The sequence below is a fragment of the Pseudopodoces humilis genome, chromosome 12 (genome assembly GCF_049639895.1).
Source record: "Pseudopodoces humilis isolate 2021_Gansu_Grassland_sample_001 chromosome 12, ASM4963989v1, whole genome shotgun sequence".
In the NCBI taxonomy this organism is placed as follows: domain Eukaryota; kingdom Metazoa; phylum Chordata; class Aves; order Passeriformes; family Paridae; genus Pseudopodoces; species Pseudopodoces humilis.
In genome coordinates this window covers 7,463,495-7,486,753 of record NC_142211.1, presented here as the reverse complement: position 1 = coordinate 7,486,753, position 23,259 = coordinate 7,463,495, and the positions used below count along the sequence as shown (strand labels likewise).

At 41.9% G+C, this 23,259-nt stretch overlaps 1 protein-coding gene across 1 annotated transcript in view; it reads left to right on the top strand.

Annotated features, from left to right (window-relative positions):
- LOC148183321 (guanine nucleotide-binding protein G(q) subunit alpha) overlaps window positions 1-23,259 on the top strand; it is a 219,685-nt gene that overhangs the window by 83,328 nt on the left and 113,098 nt on the right. The window contains exons 3-4 of the mRNA XM_088061427.1: window positions 4,050-4,178; window positions 5,145-5,274. Coding sequence (XP_087917553.1) covers window positions 4,050-4,178; window positions 5,145-5,274 — 259 coding nt within the window. The remainder of the gene's footprint in view (window positions 1-4,049; window positions 4,179-5,144; window positions 5,275-23,259) is intronic.

The window sequence follows — 23,259 nt, the reverse complement described above, 5'->3', positions numbered from 1 at the left end:
AATTATTTTTCTTAGTGACCCAATGACCCAACACCTGTGTGCTGGCTCCACACATGCCAGGAAATCTTCATCTGTCACTAGAACTGCTCCATAAGCTCCTGCCTTCCCAGGAGGGTTTGCTGCCGTCCTTCCCCCTGTCTCCCAGATTGTGTGGTCACCTGTGAAGGCTGCCATCTTGGGGGAAAGGTTAGATGCCATTTTCCCTTTGTCTCCTTATATGTGGTTGCCAACAGCAGGAGCCATTTTGGAAAGGGAATTTCCACCATTTTGGGTGTCTCTTGGTTCTCTATGTGAAAAATGGAGTAACTCTTCAGGATTTTTAAAAAGTTTAATGGGGAATAAAGTAAGAGACAAAAGTCTCTCACTTGTGAGTCACGCAGGAACAGGGTGGGGCTTCCGTCATTATTGAGTGGCTGATTATAAGGTCTCTGGGGAGCGTGGTGACCTGGAGCATGGCAAACAGGACCAGGCAAACAGGGGTGTGGAACGTCCCTGGGGCATGGCTGCGGCAGTTTGCGTGGCAGGTCACACATGCAGGGGAAGCAGGCAGGGTTGCAGGTTTTCTTGCTAGTAAGGTTTACTGTGTGTTGTTTGTGGTGTTTCTGTTGGCTGGCTGGTTTTGGGGTTTCTGTTAGTAATAGTTTTAACACGGTCAAAAACTGTGGTTAGTAAAAGTGTATGTAACCAAATAGAACCCTCCAAAAAGGATGCATCTGTACAGACCCCTTCCTGTGTGGAGTGTTTGAGCTTATCAGTGGTTTCATGGAATGTTGTGGAGGAAAACTGCCTGCAGTGTGAACAGGTGAACAACCTCCTTTCACTGGTGGCTGAGCTTAGGGAGGAAGTTGAAAGACTAAGGAGTATCAGGGACAGTGAAAGGGAAATAGATTGGTGGAGTTCAGCCCTTCCATCTTTAAGGGAGGCCCACCAAAAGTCAGAGGAGTTCCATGCCTCCCACTGTCAGGCAATAGAAGGGCACCTGGTAGATGAAGGAGAGAGGAAATGGGTCCCTGCTCAGGGAGGTAATAATAAAAATTCCTCCCGACCCCCATCCCCTAGCCAGGTGCCACTTCAGAATAGGTATGAGCCCCTGGATCTAGAGAGTCAGACAGATGATTTAGAATAAAATTATCTGCCCAGTGGATCTCCCAATTATGATTCATATGTAAGATGGATCACCACCTCTAACATCAAGAAGAAGGGTGATTGTAGTGGGTGACTCCCTTCTGAGGGGAGCAGAGGGCCCCATATGTCGACCGGACCCATCCCACAGGGAGGTCTGCTGCCTCCCTGGGGCCTGGGCACAGAATATCACTGAGAGACTTCCTGGGCTGATTCAGCCCTCTGATTATTACCCACTGCTGATAATCCAGTCTGCCAGTGATGAGATTGAAGGGAAGAGTGTCAGGGCAATTAAAAGGGAGTTGAGGGCACTGTGTCAAGTGGTTGATAGGACAGGGACACAGGTAGTTTTCTGCTCAGTCCCTTTGGTGACCGAGAAAAAAAGTGAAAGGAATAGGAGAACTCACATCATTAACAAGTGGCTCAAGGGTTGGTGTCATCGGCAAAATTTCAGATTCTTTGATCATGAGGCAATTTTTATAGCACTTGCCCTGCTGGAACCAGATGGGGTACATCTCTCTGTTAAGGGCAGAAGGTTTTCAGCTCATGAACTGGCAGACCTCATTGAGAGGGCTTTAAACTAGATTTGAAGGGGGAAGAGGATGCAGCTGGGCTGTCTGGAAGCAGACCCAAGGGTAGAAAGCCTGAGTTAGAGCTGAAATCAGTAGCCCAGCTGAGGTGTGGGTATATCAATGCGCGCAGCATAGGTTATAAACAAGAAGAGCTGGAGGCCATGGTGCAACAGCAAAGCTATGATGTAATCGCCATCACAGAAACGTGGTGGGATGACTCACATAGTTGGAGCACTGCAGTGGATGGTGTTCTGGTTCAGGGAACCTGGTTTTAAAACCTCAAAAAAGCCTAGGGACCAGAACCACATGAAGGCCTCCACCCCAAGAGACATTATGTGTTCAAACAACATGGCTTGTGTTTTGCTTTAAAGTAATTTTCAGTCCTGTTGAGGGGACAATTCTCCAGTCATCTAGTTCTTCTACTGATCCTTTTATTCTGCTAGCATGGGTCCATCCTCATTCTGCAGTTCGTACGGCCGATTCGGTGGTCAGCAACACCTGAAAGGGACCTTCCCATAGTGGGGTTAAAGGTTGATCTTGCCATGATTTAACCATCACCCAGTCCCCAGGATTGACATTATGAATTTTGAAATCTAGGGTAGCAGTCTGAGGAATTTTTCCCTTTTCCCGTAGCTCTTCTAAAGCTTGTGCTATAGACAGGACATATTTCTTGACACTGTCCTCCCCTTCCTCATAAGTGGCAATGCTATTTGGCAAAATCAGAAAAGGTAAACCAAACATAATTTCATAAGGTGAGACTCCTAAGTCCTATCTGGGCTGTGTTCTGATTCTTAATAAGGCCAGTGGTAAACACTTGACCCATGACAATTTGGTTTCAATCATTAATTTATTTGGAGTTCTCTTGAGAGTTGGGGTCATCCTTTCCATTTTTGGGACAATGTCTTTAATATGCTTTCAGTTTTGGCCAGCAGTGAAGTGGTACAGCAGTTGGACTGCATGATCATTGTAGGTCTCTTCCAACTGGAACTATTCCATGCTTTTCTAAACAAATAAAATTCTAAATGTTCTGTATTACTGTAGCAGCTATAATATTTGAAAATCATGTGTGCTGATAGTGTGTATTTAGGTTATAATAGTATTCCAGTCATCTTTTCCTTTTTATGTAAATAATCACTTTTATTCATTTATACTTTCCATAGTCCTGCTCAGCATTATGAAATAGTCTGTCAACCAAATAAGTTACTTTTAAAAATTGACACCATTACGTCATTCATCCTAATGGAAAATGTGTATGCAGTTCTAGAAAAATAAAAGTATAGTCTTACACAGTTAATACAAAAATTTTAATGGTATTGAGCATGTCTGTTGATTTGTTCTACTGGCATTTTGGGAAGATTGTGCATGACTAAAGAGAAACAATTAATTTCTGCTATATTCCAAAGTATTTATATGTGATATAAAGCAGTGGGTGCAGTAGAGCAGAAATACCCTGATGACAATCTTTATGATACACATGCTTACCCACTGATTATTTAAAAAAAAATTAATTATATTATTTTGGATCAGAGGGAGCATGAGCTTTAAGGAGAAATACAAGGAGATTTTATTGATTTTAGAATATTTTGAATGAAATTTTGTATTGCTGATGAAGGCAAAGCTTTCAGACTGATTGTCAGAAACATGTTTAATTCCCTCTAAGTTGATAAAATAATTGAAAGTTATATCTACTGCCAGCAACTAAGTACGATGCAGAAGCTCACTCACTCCCCTGCTTTCCCCCTCTCCCAGTGGGATAGGGAGGAGAATCGGTGTCGCTATAGGACACAGAATGATTCACACAGACACAGTTCAATGTATGATAGAGAAAAAAGTACTTTTATTTTTCTGACTCCGGTATTTATAGATTCTTGACAATGACCAGGGATTGGATAGTTAGGTTACCACCTTCCCAATCACACTGGTCATGCGAAATGTCCATCAAAAGATGTTTCTTAGAAAGAATGTATAAACATCTATGTTAATAGTTACTTTCCTGGGAAAGTGGCTAGAAACTATGAAAACAAGATCAAAAGGTTTAATTTTCAGGGCGACAAATTGGGGGAAAAAAGTAAAACCCATGGGTTCAGATAAGAACAGTTTAATAATTGAAACAAAGTAAAATATAATAATATTAATAGTAATAATGATAATAATAATAATTATAATAAAAAGGAGAGAGAGAAAATGAAGCACTAATTTTCACTTCCTTTCCTCTTTTATGTCATTATTGCTTTTTTCTGTTGTACTTCTTCCTATCCCACACTTAATTTCTTATCCTAAGACTACCTTTCTCTTTTCCTCAGTAGGATTATGGTCTCACTGTCTTGCATTCCTGTTGTTTCTTCCCATCTATAGTTACCTTAATGACTTGGACCGCATAGCAGATTCGGCCTATCTGCCAACTCAGCAAGATGTGCTTAGAGTTCGAGTCCCAACAACAGGGATCATTGAATATCCATTTGACTTACAAAGTGTCATTTTCAGGTAGAAAAAAGTTTAACACCCATTTGCTTTGTTTCTTTTGTTTCCTTTTACATTAGTAATACCATGTATAGGATATTGGTTAAATGTACAAATTATTCAATGTGTTTTAAATTTGAGCTTGGTGTTAATTTTATTTTCATGTTTTTCTCCATATATGATTAGAAGCTGTTGTTAAAGGTGTCAAGAGGATGAGAGACAGATTTGTGTTTTTCTGAAGGTAGTTATTATTGATAGAAATACTGGAAGTAATTTTTCAATAAAATTAGTACAAATGTTCTATTATGAATAATTATAACATGGAAAGGTACTTCTGTACCTGATTTTTATAGAGAAGTGATATTTTGCAAATTTAATGCCATTCCTACAAATAATTTTCCCCACAGCTGTTTCTGAGGGCATATACAATTGCTAAAGAATAACTATGCAGTTACAAGCACACGTTAGACACTCGAGTGTATAGGTACATTGAGATCCATAATAAATTTGGAGTACACTCTGCCAGAAAATTTGAGTTTTTATTTTGGCTATTAACAACTTCAGTAAATACAGATTATATTCTATTTATACTCTTAAAATTAAGCAGCCTTGACAAGTTTGGAATTTTGACTGGAAATTTCTTGGGAGAACGGCAGGTCACCAACTTAATTTTGTGGATGTGTTTCTGCTGAATATACAGACCATACATTCTAGAACTGTGACTAAGAATCATAAGTGTTTTGAATAACAGAAATTTGAGGGCTTTGAGACCCATAATAATTAAAATTCAGAAAACACATCAAGCTAAAAAGTAAATGCAATAACTTATTTATTTACAACACATTCCATTAGTCTTTAATATGAATGGTAGCAGTTTTAGGAAGAACCAAATTGCTTTCAACTAAATTCTTGAATTCAGTGTTTCATGTGTTTGTATGTTTATCTGCAAAGGTATTTGTGGAGTTGATGTGATCATTGTTAATTTTGCAGAATGGTGGATGTAGGAGGCCAACGATCAGAAAGAAGAAAATGGATACATTGCTTTGAAAATGTCACATCTATCATGTTCCTAGTAGCTCTTAGTGAATATGATCAAGTGCTTGTGGAGTCGGACAATGAGGTAAGCAAGCATTAGCATAAACCACCAGTTTTCAAGAAAAATACTTTCCTTAAAATTAATTTTAAATTTTATTTGCAAATTGATTAAAACACAAGTTTGTAGAGAGCTTTGGTGTGTGTGTTTTTACATGTTTATTTGGATATTAAATTTTTTTGACCAGTAAAGTGTAATGATAGATTGAATACTTCATGCTAAACAGCAAAACAGAAGGTTGCTAGTCCTTTTAAGACATTTTCAAAGCAGGCTGGCTTGTCCAGTCCTGGTTGATTTCCAAATGTCTACCAGCAGTTGTAAGCAACTGCATGGAATTAAATTAAAAGTTCTACATGGATTAAGATGCCAATCCTCAAATAATATGACACAAATGGATCTCTTCCATGGAAGGTCAGTGGAACCCATTTATTTGTAACGTGCTGGTCATGGGTGGGGAGATGAAAACTCAACTCATGAACTAGATGCTCATGAGACAAAACAGCCTCGTTTATTATGCAGAGCTCACTTTTATACTCGATTCAGTACTGTTTTGATGGTGTGAGGGATGCCCAAAGCCACAAAAGCTGATCACCAATGTGCAATGGCATCCCGACCCTTTTCTCCTGTGTGCACTGTAGCCCATATTGCCGATGAAAAGGTATCAACGGCTAAGTGTACATATTTTAGACATCTGAATTCAGGGATGCATGTGACATTGGTCTGCCAGATTTATACAGCACGCAGTCCACAAGGGTTTATCCCCATCTGCAGTGTTGCAGTGTGGTCTTGGCAGTCAGCACAGGTGATAACAATATTAGGAGCCTCTGTGTTTGTCACCTGGAATTGCTTTTATAAGGCCCAAACACCTTGGTGGAAGAAATTGTGTGATGCCTTTGCCTGTGCCAGCATGTCTGGCTGTGGTGCTTTCCGGGCCGGGCTAGCTAGCATATCTGCCCTAGCGTTGCCCTCTGTGATAAAACCCAGTAAATTTGTGTGACTCCTGATGTGTAAGATATAATAAGGGTAGGTTCTGGCTTGGATGCTATGGCATAGAGTTTTTAGCAGATGAAATAATTGTGCATTGTCAATTTCCTTTAACAGTGCTCGGTCTAATCTCTGTGTGATGTCAGCTACATATGCAGAATCAGTTACTATATTTAGAGGAATGTGGGGAAAATGTTGGAAAGCCATAGCTACAGCATTCAACTCCACTAACTGGCGAGATCTATTCTGATAACTTTCCAATGTTTTCCACTCACCTTCCTCTTTCCATGTTACTATGGCTTTTCCTGTTTTTCCAGAGCCATCAGTAAACACTGTAACAACCTTTAAGGGTGTTCTGCTTTTTAGAGACAGTGCAGTTTCCCCACTTAACTTCAGCAATCTATGGCTTGGTAAATGATAAGTGATTTGTCCTGTGAAATTTTGCAAGGCACTTTGCAAGGCTGTACTGTTAGCAAAACACCATTTGAAAGTGTTCATGTGTCACAGGTATAATAATCTATGAAGGATCCCTTGTGTTCAATTGTAAACACCTGTGACGACATTTGATGATTAATTGTGCTCATTAGCTCAAATATTGTGGGTGCTGTCTTTTTTGGTTGATGAGGTAAAAAAATCCACTCTAGGATGTGTAGAGGATCAGGCCAGTGAGTGTGCCACTGCTCTATAATACCAGTAGGGTGATGATTTACAATGATAACAAATAGAGTGATACACACCTCTGGGCATATCCAGTGGACTTGTGATAGCTTGCTCCACTGTTTTGAGAGTGGCTTTTGCCTCTGGGGTTAATTTTCTAGGGGAAGTTAATTCTGGATCACCTTTTAGGAGGTCAGGTAAAGGTGCTAATTGTGAGTTGGTCAATCCTAAATAAGGTCTGACCCAGCTGACGGTACCCAAAAGTTTTTGTGCATTGTTTAGTGTCTGTACTTTGGTTGAAAACTGAATTATTTGTGGTTGTAGTCTGGTTCATTATTTTGAGTCTCAAATATTTCCAGGGTGCTTGCTGCTACACCTTCTCTGGTGCTACCTGCAACCCAAATGTTTTTAATGCTTGCAGAAGGCTTGGCTGAATCTCTGAAAGCTCTTTTTTGGTTTGGGTTGCAATCAAAATGTCATCCATATAATGATAACAGTATGCCCCTGGAAATTGCTCTCTCACTGATGAGAGTGCTTGTGCAACGTACCGCTGGCAAATTGTAGGACTGTTTTTTAATTCCTTGGGGAAGTACTCTCCATTGATAACATTGCACTGGTGCCGCGTTATTAACAGAAGGCACTGTAAAAGCAAACTTTGGGGTATCATCTGGGTGCAGTGGAATAGTAAAAAACCAGTCTTTTAAGTCCACTATCAGAATGTCCCATGAGGCAGGTATCATTGTGGGAGATGGCATACCAGCTTGCAATGTGCCCATGCTTTCCATCACAGAATTGACCTTTTTTAGGTCATGGAGAAACCTCCATTTACCAGATTTCTTTTTTATGACAAATACCAGGGTATTCCAAGGGCTCATAGATGGTTCTATGTGTTCTTGAGCTAGCTGTTCTTGTACTAATGATTTTAGGGCATCTAGCTTCTCCTTTTCAAGGGACCACTGTGGTACCCACACAGGCTGATCTGTAAGCCATTTCAGGGCTGGTGTGGGATAACTTACGCCCATCAATACAGTGGCCCCCGTCAAAAATCCGTTCCCACCCTGACTCCCCATGCTGACAGAACATCTGTCCCCCACAGGTTCAGTGGTGCTGCAGTGATGTAAGGTCGAATTGTAGCTGTTTGGCCTTCTGGATTTTTGATTAACACAGGATTGCTACTCAAACAGCTCTGTGTGGTCCCTCTGAGGCCAGCAACAGCAGATCCTGCAGGTGTGGTAGGCCAGGATGAAGGCCATGTGTTGGCAGAGATGATGGTGACGTCTGCCCCTGTGTCAGTCATCCCATTGACCTTTATCTGCAAGGGCCTTGCCTTAGGCATTGTAACAGTACAAACCATATTAGGTCTTTGATCACCTACAACCTGAGTCCAGTACACCTGGGGCTGTCCTGTTGATCCAAAGCCTTGGTCTCCTCGCTCCATAGAATCTGCTTTGGGGACAGAAGATTTAAAAGGAATAAGTTGTGCGATTCAGGTCATAGCAGGGATAGTCACAGGAGGAGTAGGGATTGACACCATGGCTTGTATTTGCCCTGTAAAATCAGCATCGATAACACCTGGGTGCACAAAGATACCTTGCAGAGTTGCACTGGATCTCCCTATTAGCAGTGCACTCAGTCCTTTCCCTATGGGCCCGTGGGCCTTCAGAGGGACTTTGTGCACTTGTAATGAGTTTATGGTTATTGGGATTGAGGTGGAAACATCCATGCCAGCTGATCCTCTTGTCCTTGCTGTGAGCTGGTCACACAGGCTTGTGATGGAGGGTGGGAAAATACTTGTGTCGTCACACATTTTTCCCTCATGTTGGGCTTCCCATTTCCCTGGTTTTTGAGAGATTGTATGTTAACATGAGATTTGGACCAGCATACCTTGGCCATATGTCTGACTCTCCCACATCGATTGCAGGTTGCGTTACCACTTCTTTGTCCTTGAGATGTCCCTTGTGGAATGGACTTGTGTGGACAGTTTATTTTCACATGGCCTTGTTGTCCACACTTGTAGCAATGAGGTGTTAGTTTAACAGCAGCTGTAATAGAATTAACTAACATATCCATGTTATGAGATCCAGTCCCAACCTTAGGACATGTTGTAATCATTTCCTCTAGAGATGGATTCTTTTTAGGTAATGCATCTATAATCTTTCTACAGTCTTGGTTTGCATTATCTTGTGCCAACTGTTGCATTAATTGACCCCTTGCCTCACTGTTTGCGATCTGCTTTTCCATAGCATCCTGCAAATGTTCTATGAATTGCATATATATTTCATTGTGATTTTGTCTTATGCTTGAATAGCTTTGGGTTGGCACTAACAAGTTTGTAATTTTTGTTAGAGCCCGCATTGCTAAGTCCTTCACTTGTGCTAGTATTGCAGGGTTCAAATGTGCCTGGTTTTGTGGGTCTTCCATGGAGTGTAATCCCATTAGTTGAGGGATCCCTGTCCCAAAACATGGGTCCTGCTGTGAAGCTCTTGAATTTTTCAACCCCTGGTCCTCTGCATAGGATCTCCAAGCCATTTCAAACATCATATACTGCACTGGAGTACAGATTAATTTTGCAATGTGCCTCATATCATAGGGAGTTAATTCATTAGCAGCTATAAATCGAAGCATATTTGCTACAGCAGGTGACCCTAATCTGTGTTTAGCAGCCACCTGGCGTAGCTCTGAAAGGATTTACCAATTAGAGGGTACGTATTTATCGGGTGTTGTGCTATTACCTCCCACAACTGGGAATGCTCCAATTGTTCCCCCTCCCTGCTGCCAGCCCTCTTCTGATGGTAAATACATGGGTGCAGAAATCAGTTCATCCCCCTCTATATCCCCGCTTTCAATCGCTTTTTGTTTTATCTCCATCCAAAAGATCAGCGGGTCTTGAGTGGGGATGGTTTCTGCTCTGAACATCCATGGAGTTGAAGCTGCTGACAGGAGGATTGTAGGAGTCTGTCCTTTGGAGCTGGTAGTAAGGTGAAGACTTTGGTTCCCTCCATGGGTATCTCATGTTTCCATCAGTGGTGTGGTTCCTCGGGGCTGTTGGAGCCTTGGCTGTAGCTGCGTTGGAGCTGGGGCTGCGCTGAGTGCAGGTGCGAGGCCGGGGTCTGGCACCAGGATGCTGCTCCCTGCTTCCTGTTCACTCCCAGGTATGAACCTGGGCACTCCATGTGACGTCACCTCGGGCCCTGCCCCCCGCAGCAGCGGCAGGCAGGCGTGGCCAGCAAAGGCGAGACTGTGGGCGCGGTTACTGGGCTGAGCCAATCAGCTCTAGGCAGGGGTGGTCCAAGCGTTTCCATGGTGCTGAGGGGTGTGGGCAGCTCCAGTGGCGGGGAGGCAGTCCCGGGGGGTGGCATGGGGCTGCGTCGTGGTCACGACCTGCGGGGCTGAAATGGCAGCGTTCTGCAACACGGCGCAGCAGCTCCGTGTAGCCAAGGGGAGATCCGGCACTGCACTGCAAGTCGGGGCAGCTGTTGGACGCTTGGACCCAGCACAGCACCTCGTTGGCGCACCCGCGCCTTCGCTGTTTGTCGTGCTCCTCAGCTGTGGCGGTGTCAGCGCAACTCGAGGCCCGTCGCCCCCTCCCGCCCCACCGCCCAGCAGGATCCAGCCACATGGCGAAATTGCTGCACACTGCAGTTTGTCCGCTCGCTGCGGCACTGCCCTCTGCCTGTGCTGTCTGGCATGGTGGGGTTGCAGGAAACGGCTCGCTATAAAGCTGTCCCGGGGAGAGGGGGGCATTCAGAGCAGCCTGGCTGCGCGGGGCAGCCACCCAGTGGTGCCGCTCCACCCGTGGGCTTGGAAAGGTATCCCAGTCTCTCTCTGTTCCCTCCAGAGCCATGTTCTCGATCTTCAGTCCAGCATTTATCTGTCTCATTAAGTCAAAAATAAATCTCGAGGGTATTAAAACTTTTATAGCACTTTCATCTCCCCTGGAGGCTGCTCAAAGTATAAATTGTCTAGATCGTTCTGTCAGGAAAATTAAATCCACAAACACCAGAGGTTTATGTCCAAAAAGGAGACAGAGGTCCCTTTTTCTTTATTCGAATAAAGGGAGAGGCCATGGTGCAGCATCCCTTTTATCCTAATTCCTGGCCGCATGTCCCTTCTCTCTTTCCCCATAGGCTGAGGTACTTGAGAGATACAGGCTCCCCGGAATGCCTAATACCTGAGCCATCCCCCCCCCCCCCCCCCAATGCATAATCCCTTCTTAATTCTCAACTCTTGTGGAATTTGTGGTGTTTCCTCAGTGTCCCTTTCATCTTTCAGTGTGAGAGGAATGACGGGTTTTTCTTTACAAACAAGTTGTGGGTCTGCTCATAAGATGCAGCTATCAGTGAGAGACAACAGAAACAATGGGATGGATTCCACTAAAAGATCAAAGAGGCACTGAAAGAGCACCATGAGTTCCACAAAAGTTAAGAATTAAGAAGGGATTATGCGTGGGGGGGGGGGGGGGGGGGGGGGGGGGGGGGGGGGGGGGGGGGGGGGGGGGGGGGGGGGGGGGGGGGGGGGGGGGGGGGAGGGGGGGGGGGGGGGGGGGGGGGGGGGGGGGGGGGGGGGGGGGGGGGGGAGAAGGTATCCCAGGTATCAGGCATTCCGGGAAGCCTGTACCTCTCAAGTACCTCAGCCTATGGGGAGAGAACGGACAAGCGGCCTGGAATTAGGATAAAAAGGAGGCTGCGCCCTCCAAAAATTTGAAAAATTTGAGAGACCCCAGGGGAATGCCCCATGGCCTCTCCCTTTGTTCGAATAAAGAAAAAGGACTCCTCTGTCTCCTTTTTGGACATAAACCTCTGGTGTTTGTGGATTAATTTTCCTGACAAGTGGAATCTATCCTATTGTTTCTGTTATCTCGCAATCATAATTTCATTTTATCAGCAGACCCACAGCTTGTTTGTAAAGACAAACCTGACATTCCTCTGAGTTCCCATGTATTTATATCAAGGGCAGCCTCTTTGGTTGTGTTAAATCCATTGTTCTTGGCCAACGTTATTAAAGCTAATAATGCATCTTTATCATATTCTAAGTCCCATTCTTGTAAAAAAAGTGACCATACCTTCAAAACTGGAGATGATTGACTTGATATCCAATCTCCCATGACTCTGATGAGTATTTTCTTCTATTTTTAAGGTTAAGTCCAGAAAATATTCTGGATTTTTAGCGATTTTTCACCTCAAACAGCTCTCCTCTCTGTATCTTTTAGACAGCTGTTTCCGCATGCCTCTTATTTCAGCTTTTCGCTGTAGTTTAGGGTCTTATCACCTCTGTCTTTTCCAGCTTTTCGCTGTAGATCAGGCTTTCCTCACCTGTTTTTTCCAGCTTTTCACTGCTTTGGACAGGCTTTCCATGCTCTACCCCCGTCTTCCCCCCCGCTCTGCCCGTAGTAAAGGCTGTGTCTTCACATGGGTCGCCACATGTAATGTGCCGGTCATGGGTGAGGAGACGAAAACTCCACAACTCATGAACCAGTTGCTCATGAGACAAAACAGCCTCGTTTATTACGCAGAGCTCATTTTTATACTTGATTTAAAACTCCAGGACTTAGATAGCTATTGGCTGGTGTTGGGGGTTGGGTGTCCTTCCTTTAGTTCCGTCTCACCTATGGAATTTTTTACCCATTAGTTGCGGGGAAACCTGATTGTTGGTACTGTTATAAATGCAATGGCAAAATAGGGTTAATACAAAAAGCGATTTATTATAAAACAATTTTAATCACAAACAACGAGAGAATAAAACCACAATAAATCAGCGCAGCGCTGGGTGGACAGGGAGACGTCTATACCCGGAGGTACAGATTTACCCAAATCCACGAAGGAGGGTAGACTGTCCGGGGTTTTTATAGGGATTTTGTGTCCTGAGGCCAAAACTCCGAGCAGTTACTGTTCAACAAAGAGTTTAGATGGCTGGTTGAATGAATTTCCTGGAACCGTGGAACTGAATCAATAGACGACTGGGCAGAGTCCGCTCGCATGTGAAAGGTTCTGAGTGCTTCTTGATTGTATCTTCGGTTGGACTCTCAGGGTGAAGTGTCCAAGTCCGGTGTGGAGTCGATGGATATCTCGGCTGGGCTCCACTTATTGTCTGGCCTGATTGCATCTTCAGTCGGGGCTTGCAGGAAGGGGTGCCCCGGTGCTGTGTGTGGAGTCGATGGCCATCTCGGCCTGGCTCCTTTCTTTGTTTGGCTTAATTGTTCGTGTCCTGCTCTTTCTTTCAGGCTGATGAACGGTCGTTACCACCTGAATGGGTAGTTACTGCTGGGTTTGGGGAAATTCTTAGGCCACACTATATTTTATATAATTTTTACATTGTTACAAATACAGTTATACACTTATTTATTCTTTCACGAATTTTTATCCAAGGTTACATTTATCACAGTACTTGTTGGGTGCTTCAGAAACACAAGGACCCTTTCCAAGGCTGCAGATTAAGCCCTTCAGCATCTGTGGAAGTTTCTATTTTTCCATTTCCCATATCTCCCCTCTCCCTCTGCACTAAAAAAACTGTATTAATGGATTTGTTAATCATCTGTTGCATACACTGAAACAAACAAGGCACCATTGTTAGCATTACTATTACAATTACTAAAATGTATAGTCCTGTTGTAAGACACTTTTATCCATGCTGTCAAATCCCATCCACTGAACAAATTATCTAGCCAAGTTCCATCATCTACTTTGATTTTTGACACCCCTTCCTTGAGCTATTGTATAATTTTATATATGCTTTCGGAATGATCTGTTAAAATCCTGCAACACATCCCTTCAAAATCTTCACATCCGTGTCCATGTGGTTGCTATAATTCTATTAGATCCCTGCCTCTCTATAGCTACTGTCCACCCTGCAGTAGCCAGGGGGGCAGGGAAGAAATTATAGCATGGAACAGAGGAACTAAACTGAGGCTCTTTCCCTTGCTGAGATGGAAGTTCAGCTTTATTCTTGTTCTTGGGATCCCGTGGAGAAGGAGAGCAGGAGGGAAAGAGGAAGAGTATTGATAACACGTCTTTTTGAAGGCAGGGGGAAAGAGGGTGGGTTACATTCACACAGCCAAGAAGGAGAACTGGGGAGAAAGAGATAAGGGAAAGAAACTTACATTCTGTATTTCGGGGGTACATTCTCAGGTCATACCATTTTTCTAAATGCATTACAACATGTGGTAACAAGAGAAAATCTATTACTCCCCTATTTTGTATAGTTGCATGCTTAACATCTTTGACATCTGCTAAGAAGCCACTTAATGCAAGAGATGTAGCATTAGATTGTTTACTCAGCCAACATTCCACTCAGTCTAATTGCTTTAGTGCTTCTGCTGATGCAAGTGGTGGCATAAGAAGAAATGTTGTGAGCCTTTTTCCAAAACCACAAGGATCAAAATCATCCTTACACTCTGGTCTATATTGATGAATTAATGACCTTTTTCCTCTATGTCTCATGTTGACAATTGTTTTCATACTTGGAGTTAACAGTGTAAGCCTTCCTAAAATACAAGGACCACCCTTGATGTTAGATGGAATAAATTGTTATGGATGCACTCAAGAGAGTGATATGATTCAATCAAAGAAAATTTTATTAATTACAGCAAGCAAGCAATAAGCAAAAAATCAGCTCTGGGCGACAGGGGAGTCTCCGCTCCGCCAACTGCCGCGCTTCCAATTTCCGTGTTCCCCCTTTTAAGTGGTACGGCTTCCGGGTTACGTGTCCTTTCTCGGGTGTCTCTGCGCATGTGTCTCCAGTTGCTAGGGGGTCTTTTTCTGCCTTCTGGTGGTCGCGGGATGAAGATCAAGAGTCTTCCTCAGTCCTATCCTTTTGACCTTCCTTCGCTGTTTCCTTTTAAGGCTTATCTTGGTAACTTCCTGAAATTCAAGAAAGCTCGCAAGGCCGTAAATGATTATACAAGCGTCAGCAGCCTTCAACCTCATCCTGATTTCGCAAGGCACAGTTTTGCAAAGCATCGCATCTACATGTTTAGGCGAACAAAAGGTCTCTATTTATCACATAAATGACCACAATCTGTCTCCACAAACAAAAAATATCCCCTTCGGCAATTGAGGAGGAACAGAGCTGACTGTAGATGGAACTACAGAAGTGTCATTACACCCAAAGGTCTGATTCTTTTATACAGGGTGATGTGGAGAATCAACTTTCACCACTGACTGATTTTTCCCTGTATAATTGAACTTAACACAAAACTTCATAGTGCCAAGTACTTCTAACTCTTGGGGTTCAATGTATGCTTCAGGAAGATGGGGAGACCACCATTCCCATGTATTTACTGGAGTCTAAAATTTCCACACATTTGTCCCAGTAAAAGCACCTCACATTGCCCTATAAATTTCTTCCAGTATTGGCCAAATTTCTACTGGTACACTGACTAAAAATGTTGAAAATGGATTTTCTGGAGTGGTTGTGGATAAGCATAAGGTATCTAAACTTGAAACATTAGCTAAAGTCTCCCAAACATTGGTTCTAGGCTGGCTAACTGGAAAAGCTACACTACTAAAGACAAACTAAGCAAAATTAAAATTTTGAACTCCATATTTCTCTAAGGTTATCTTTTAGCAAAAGGTTATTTTCTCAAATTTTTAATTTTCAAGCAAATTTTTCAGCATATTCTTTGTTTGTTGTTGTTTCTTCCCAATCTTGTTCATGAACTAACTAAGGATAAGATACAAAGTTATTCTGTGCATGTTCAATTTTCTTTTTTAAAATTTGGATATCTTCTGATTCTTTTGCAAATTCCTTTTTATATTATTCTTCAACAATAGGAAGGTAAGGGCTAATACCATGCTTTTGCCAAAAGAGCTTTACAATATTCCTGTTTTTTACACCATTTACATTGATATAAAACCCAAGGTTCACAGTTTTCCAAATGGAACAAAAATAATGTCCAATGTCCTCCAGGGAAATGAGAAAATGACTGTTGTTTTAAGGTCCAAATAGTTGAGACTCCAGATGTGCTGCTTAAGCAGGTGAAAGTCTATCAGCTGAAAATATTGATCTTTAACAACACCGAATGTTCTTTTAAATCCTGAAACAGGGAATAACTGAAGAAAATTAGTAGAGACACAAGATTATGATGATAACATAAAGGTCTCTTTCTTTCACCACACCTTGAGCTGCATCTGTGTGACTCACTTCGTGTCCAACAGCGACACCACTTCTGGTCTTGTTTTGACTATCAAGGCTGTATGGTGACTTCTCTATTTATTGGGTCTCGTGTTTTTGGAGGCAGTTGGTGTCTGCTCAGATGAATAGGTGATTCTTTTGAACCTGTCTACAAAACATAAGCATCTCTCCCCTTTAAGTTAATGAATCATTTAGGCTTAGCTGTGATACACTTAATTGTGAATTCAGATTTTATGATCTTTTCTAAATTTTTGGTGTAAATATTTCATTATTCAAAATGAATTGTGGTCTAAATTTCTAATGTACATATTGCATTAATTGAATGTTCTTAGGACATGGATTCCTTTTGCTCTTTTAAAAATGAGATGTACCTCTTTAATCATACATATGAAAAATATCCAAATGAAACTATACACATAATGAACAAAAAACCCACAGCAGTCAGAAATCAGTCAGATAATAAACATGATTAATAACACATGTGAGATTAAATGACTATTAACCACTAAAACACTGTACCAGCATCTCAGAGTATGCAAATAACTGATAAAATCAGTGAAGGATTGGATAACCACCTCTGGAAATGATTCTCCAAGCCCACTTCAAAATTGATCCAGCTGTCATATTGATAGGGTCAAATTGCCAAGCAAAAAGCGACTTGAATATTGATTTGATGCAGAAAACATCCAGATCTGTTGGCAAACATTCCATTCAGGTAAAGCCAAGGCCTGGCCAGGGCCTAGGCTTTAAACTGGAAAGATGTCTCTAAACTCATTTTCAAAACAAGGTTCTTAATAATAGCAGCTAATGAGATGCTTAAAGCACAGCAAACTGTTCAAGTGCGTTTGTGTAAAGCAAATTATTAGAAGTCTTAGGCAACAGACCAATAGAACTATCTAGCAGTTGGTTTAATCTGAAGTTTCTCTCATGGTAGCTGACTTTCAGCAATGATAGATTTTTCTGGAATTCTGTAAGCACTGAAAAACAATAAAGCTACACCGAATTAGGCAAAAGCAAGCCTTCTTAAACAAGGGAAGGAGTTAAAGAGCAAGGAAAGCCTGTACTGGAACAGCTGTATAACTTGTTTAAGGAGATGCATCTGCAGTTAGAAAACAAAAAGATCTCAAATGACACGTGTCTTAAAGGTAATTAGACAAAAATTGCAAAGCCTATGAAAAGCCAGCGATAAATACAGTAATAATACCTTATTGATAATACCTATAAAAATCAGAGAATTCACATCATGTAATCAATACATCAGTGACAACTGTCTTACGAAATTGAGATAACACTTTTCTAAACATTCATGTATCTATGACAGTAAGGTAAAACAAAGTAAAACACCAAAACAGCTTATGATTAATAACTGTCACAATGTAGAACTATCACCCACTTTTCTGAGCCATCTATAGAAAACAAAAACAGCAGAGCTTGTAACAAATAATAGAACCTTCAGTGAAATCAAGGGTGCAACAGACTGTATCTTCTTCCATCCACAAGCAGGTGTTTATCAGTGTTTCATCACAGCTGTTCCAGTCATAGTCATCCTCATCTCTCTAGAAAAATAACTATACTTTGCAGTCTAGATAAGTGTCTTCAACAAAACGTGAGACAATTTAAATTGAACAATATTCAAACCTGGTAGAAATTAATTTGTGCCAGAAGGAAATAACAAAACTTAACCTCAAAAGAATACCAAAGTGATAAAACCTAACTTAAGAACACTCAGACCTAAACATAGTGAAACTTAACTTTGCTTAATTCTATCAGCACTTAATTTGTATCAAGTTAAAACAGAACTCATTCTGTCTCTATTATTACAAAAAAGGTAACTGAAAGTTTGGTATATAATTTTTGAACATAATATAGCAACAACATGGATTTATTATTGAGATTATAAAGATGGGACAAGTATATTTTGATTTTATATAATTTGGCCTTGAGAAAAACTCATAATAACTTCAAATGTTATTGAAAATACTCATTTGTAGTAGGAATTTTCCTGGTAAGGGCTTAAGTTTATTAGGATTTTTCAAGTGCAGTTTTACTAGAAAAAAATCACAACAACGCAGGGTTTGGCAAATTGCCGTTCAGCTTTTGTAGCACTTTGCAGAAATATGAAGTCAAATTTTTAATTAAAATCTAATGCCTAAATAGATGTATATGCTGTCACATGTGTTTTTATAGCAAGAAGATTCACAATGAAATTACCTTATTAAAATTCTGAGAAAAATAAGCAAACTGGTAATATATGGTTAACTTAACTTTGTCTTCTTGTATGGCTAAGTTATCCTAGCTAATTTTTTTTTAAACCATGAATATCTTCTGTAGATAACATTAATGAGAAGGTCGTTTTATCAGTTGCTGTAAATCACTCAATATTTTGACATTAGGTTTTAAAAGTAATTATTGCAAGGTAACTTTTTATTCTGTTAGTATTTGCTCTAAACATTTCTAAAGAGGGGGTTTTTGCATTTTCTAAGGGGTCACAGTAATTTCTCCTGTAAAACTGTAAAACCGCAAGAATGCATAATTACTTAAGAACACAAAATTAACTCTACAAAGGTATATAAAGACATTTTAAGTAAACAGTGAATCATGACTTTTTAACAAACTGGGTACTATCCTGGTGCTTCTTCTTGGAGAGGGACTGGGGGGGACTGAACACCCCACTCCAATGCTGGTACCTCTAAAAGGTTCGAGCGTAGTCTTCACTATCCCCCACATACTCTCACAGAGGGGAAAAATGGAGAGATAAAAATCCCCACTAAGTTAACTTTAACAAACGCAGTTCTTTCTCTCAATATTCTCTTATCTCTCATTGTTCACAGACAGAGGGAAAAGGACATGATTTTACAAAAACAGGCAATGTTAAGTGGAGAGCCTCTATGGGTGTCACGATCCACAAGGTGGGATTCGTGATGTGGTTCTTTTGTTCGATCTTAGAGTACAAAAGGTTATCAGCACACCAGGGACTCAAACAGCAAAACACACTTTATTGAGTGCTCATCAGCACTAATATGCGATAGAGGGAAAAGAAGAGAAAGCAAAGTATAGGAAAAAGAGAGGGTAAAGGGATTATAGCTACCAATGCCGAAGTCCGCTCAGACATTCATCAACACAGAGTCTTCTGTCCGTTGGGGAGATCTCAAAGGAAGGTAAGTTTGGGGTGTATTTTTATAGACTTTTACAAAGCGAGGGGTACAGGGCCAAAAACAGAGGAGACTGATGACCACTGTGATGAAACCCATTGCTCAGGGGGGCAGGTGTAAGGTACAGAGCAAACCACTTCTTATAAGTCTCTGCTCACCAGCAGGAATGAAGGCAGTGTACTGAGACAGCACAGCAACAACCCGCAAATAATCACTTGGCAATCATCCACCTCAACCAGGCCAGAACCCCTGTACCAAGTCCCTTGTGATATTCAGGGTCTTCAGTGTCCTTGCGACGGTCGTGAGACAGATGAGAGAATCTTCAGACCGTCTCTTACAATGAGCCATGTGGTAGCAGAAGCAGCCATTGCAGCTTCTTTATCAACCTATAATTACAGTAATGAATTCTGAACTACGTGTCATATAGTTAGCGATTTTTTGGCTATTTGTCTCCCTTAGAAGCTGCCTGAGCCATCTTGCCTCTGCCTAACTGTTTCTGTAATTGCAGATATTTCTCCAGCGTGGCCTTGGAGCTTTTTCTGCAGCGGCTCCGCCATGGGGGTGCCTCTGCTCTCTGTGCACTCTCCAATACTCCCCTATGTCCCCCTGGGTCGGGTAGAAACCGATCTAAATCTGGCTCCTCTTGAAAGGAAGAGTTAATATCTTGCCCCTGTATGTCCACAATTGATTTAAAAGCATCAGATCTCTCTTTTTTTTCTTCTCTCTAACTCTCCCCCCAGCTCTCTAAGGGTGGCATAGCCAAGAATGCTCATTCAGTAGTTATTGAGAGACTACCAGTTTATTCACCAGCCTTCACAGAAGTAAACGTGAACACCGTTTATTTCTATTATTAACACACCTTTTATAGGGTTCTACAGGGTCCGCAGGCAGAGCAAGCTACTATTGGCTAGCACACACAGTTTACATTTTTTCTCCTACACACAAGAATATTGTTTTGCTTTACTCTCTCTTCTGCAGGCAAGTTTCAAGGACTTTAGCCTTTAATATCATGACTTATTTCAAAGGCTGGTTTGTGCAGACAGGCCTTTACTAATATATAAAATATATCAACAAGTAGTGGGAGGAAAAGATGGCTGCTGCTGTGATGCAGGTAAAATTACGGTATTCTCAGCATGTGTAAATTGCTTGTTAACGATCTTAATAAAAAACACGGAAAAAGCAGGGAAGGTAGTCGAACTCCTACAGCATTCCAGAGAAACTTTTTAAAGGCAGATTCAAGGTCCATATCAAGCCAATTCCTCTGCATCCAAATGAGAAAGTATCTTAACTCTTGCTTAGTAGGATAATTACATCCTATCAACTTCTTTAATTTATAATTAACATCCCTCTTTTGCTTGGAAATTTCATGACCAATCCTAAGTTACCCAGTCCTCACCTGACTTCTCCTTGTCAGATGCTGAAAATGATCACTGCTTCCACTCTCGTCCAGTGAGAGACTGCATAGGCTTCCTTTCAGCCTTTCCTTGGTGCTCATTGAAGTCTTCCTTTCAGACTAAAGCTTTATTCCCAGGATAGAGTCCCCTGGGGCTTTCTCCACTTCTGATTCCCAGTGTTCAACGTCACAGATGCACCACATTGTCAAGATGAAAAACGAGGGATGAGACCTCTGTGCTATTTAAGATGATTTATTCCTCAAGTAAGCCAGATAAGATAACAGTCTAAAGGCATGAGATTTAGAGAGGAGCAGCAAGTCAGCCATATCTCAAAGTAGTCATGGGTTTCTTCTTCACATAGCAATATATAACATTTTGGTCCAATAGGCAGTTAACACAAAACTTGTTTCTACTTAATAACCTCTCACCTTTGCCTAATTTTGCTGCCCTGCATCTTTTAGCCAATAAACTGATAGGTCACATACCCACACACCCCTCTATTTTAGCTTCTATATCTTTAGCCTACCCTATAAGTTATGGATGCTAAATATGAAGCAGGGAGCACAGTGCCTGTGGAATAGCAGGCCGCATAACTTTCTCAGTCTCGCCTGAGAAAGTGGCCTGGGAAATCATAAGGAGGAATTAAAACAATCCTCAGAGATAGAAGACAGCTTTGCAGGTGCTGTTTGTCAGTTTCTTGTTTTCTTGCAAGAGAAGGTCGAGGGGTGGTGTACACCACTGACCCATGATGGTGATGTGTTAGTTCACTAACCAATAAGAGTTTTACTTTTCTGTACTTTCACATATCGGTCTATAAAAGAAGATCTGAAGTAATAAACCTTAAGAAAAGAGAAAGAACTCTCCTGTTCAACTCACAAGAGAGTCTGTGTCGTTCTTCTCACTGTTCCCAATAGAGTGACAATAAGTCACATTATTACAGCTTAAACTTCTCACTATTTTACATAATATAATTTCTTAGTTACTCAAGGCATACTCTTACTTAAAATTATAAGAACATAGGTTTATAATTTTTCTACTTAATGTTTGTGTACCTTTATCATTACATTAACCCAAGCTCTTTCCAAGGCTGCAGATTGAAGCCTTCAACATCTGTGGAAGTTTCTGGTTTTCCATTTCCCACATTTAAAGAACCTAATTTTTTTTGTGCTCAATATAGAAACCTCATTAGGTGACATCATGTGGTCTAGCTTACCCAGGTTCGGGTGGCATACGGTCATGGCTATATTTGTCCCATTTGCAGGCCCTTATCTAAACATGGGTCCTATAACTAAGGCTACTGTGGCTGTTATCCAGTTTGTTTTTTGGGTTAATAAGGTGAGAAAACCATGGATTTTTAACTTCCTCTGGAAGGCGGGCACATGGATTCAGAGCTATCACACACTAACTGCATATTTTTGTGGTTACTTTAATAACAGTACCTACTGGGAGGAAATGACGCCAGGGGAAATTTTCGCCCAACCCTTTACCAAACTCTTTGAGTCTACCCCACCAATTTTTGAAGCTTTCAAATCTTCTCTAAATGCTAATGATATCATACAGTGTCTGGTGTTGCTGATAGGCCTGTTCTATTTACCATTCAGAGATAAAGGAGATTGACTTGGATAACCACCCTGACACCTACCCCAGAGAATAGAGATGCTGCCCCAGAGCCTGACCCTGCCCCACAGCTCACCTCAGAAATGAACCACCTGGAGTGGGTGGTGGTTCTGGTGAAGGAGATAGATGAGATGGGCCAGATGCTAAAGGAGTGCATTTAGTCAGCTGTTAGGAAACCCTCCCCCTGTCTCAAAGAGGGAGAGTCTGATGATGCAGCAGTGGAACCCACAGGCGTTACAACTGTCCAGGTTCCAGCTGAACCACAAGGGCAGTCACAGCCAGCAGCAGTTGCCCCTGTGGAAACGAGAAAGTCTAATATGAAATCACAGCACCCTGTTGATAAGGATAAGAAAGGAGGACCCTGACAACCTCTAGGGGAGCCAAAGGTTGAGATCATCATTGAGTCCCTGACGTATGAGAGTCTCCATAATCTGCAAAAAGACATTGTGAAATGGGGGGTGAGGCTTATACAACCTGGTTACTTTGGGTCTGGGACCTTATGGGTACAGGCGTGCAACTGGATGATGGTGAGACAAGGAATTTGGGACCCTTGACCCAGGACTCAGGTGTGAATCAGGTATTCGTAAGGGAGCCAGGGCCCCTTTCCTTCTGGGAGCGGCTTTTGATGAGTGTAAGAGAGAGGTTTGTCCACAGAGAGAGAATGGAGAAGCACCATCATAGAATGCACTGGAAAACCCTTAAGGAAGGGATCCAACAGCTGAGAGAAGTGGCAGTATTGGAGGTCCTTCTTGGGAGGGGTGGACAGCATGATAATGACCCTGACAAAGTCAGCTGCACTGGGCAGATGTGGAATCTAGCAAGTCTAGGGACAGCTCAATATACCACCTTCATTGTAGCAATTAATGCTGATAAGAACTGAGAGATAGCGGGTTCTGTCCCCAACAAGCTTAGAAATTTCGAGAGTATGATCAATGGCCCAATGCAGGATCATGTCTCTGCTGTGATTAAGGAAGTCAAAGAAGAGGTGAGGGAGATAAAGGAGGAGGTAAGGAGGAACAGCTCCTATATGGCACCTGTGCGAGTCACAGGCCACAAACTCTGAGCCCAATGTCCCCCAG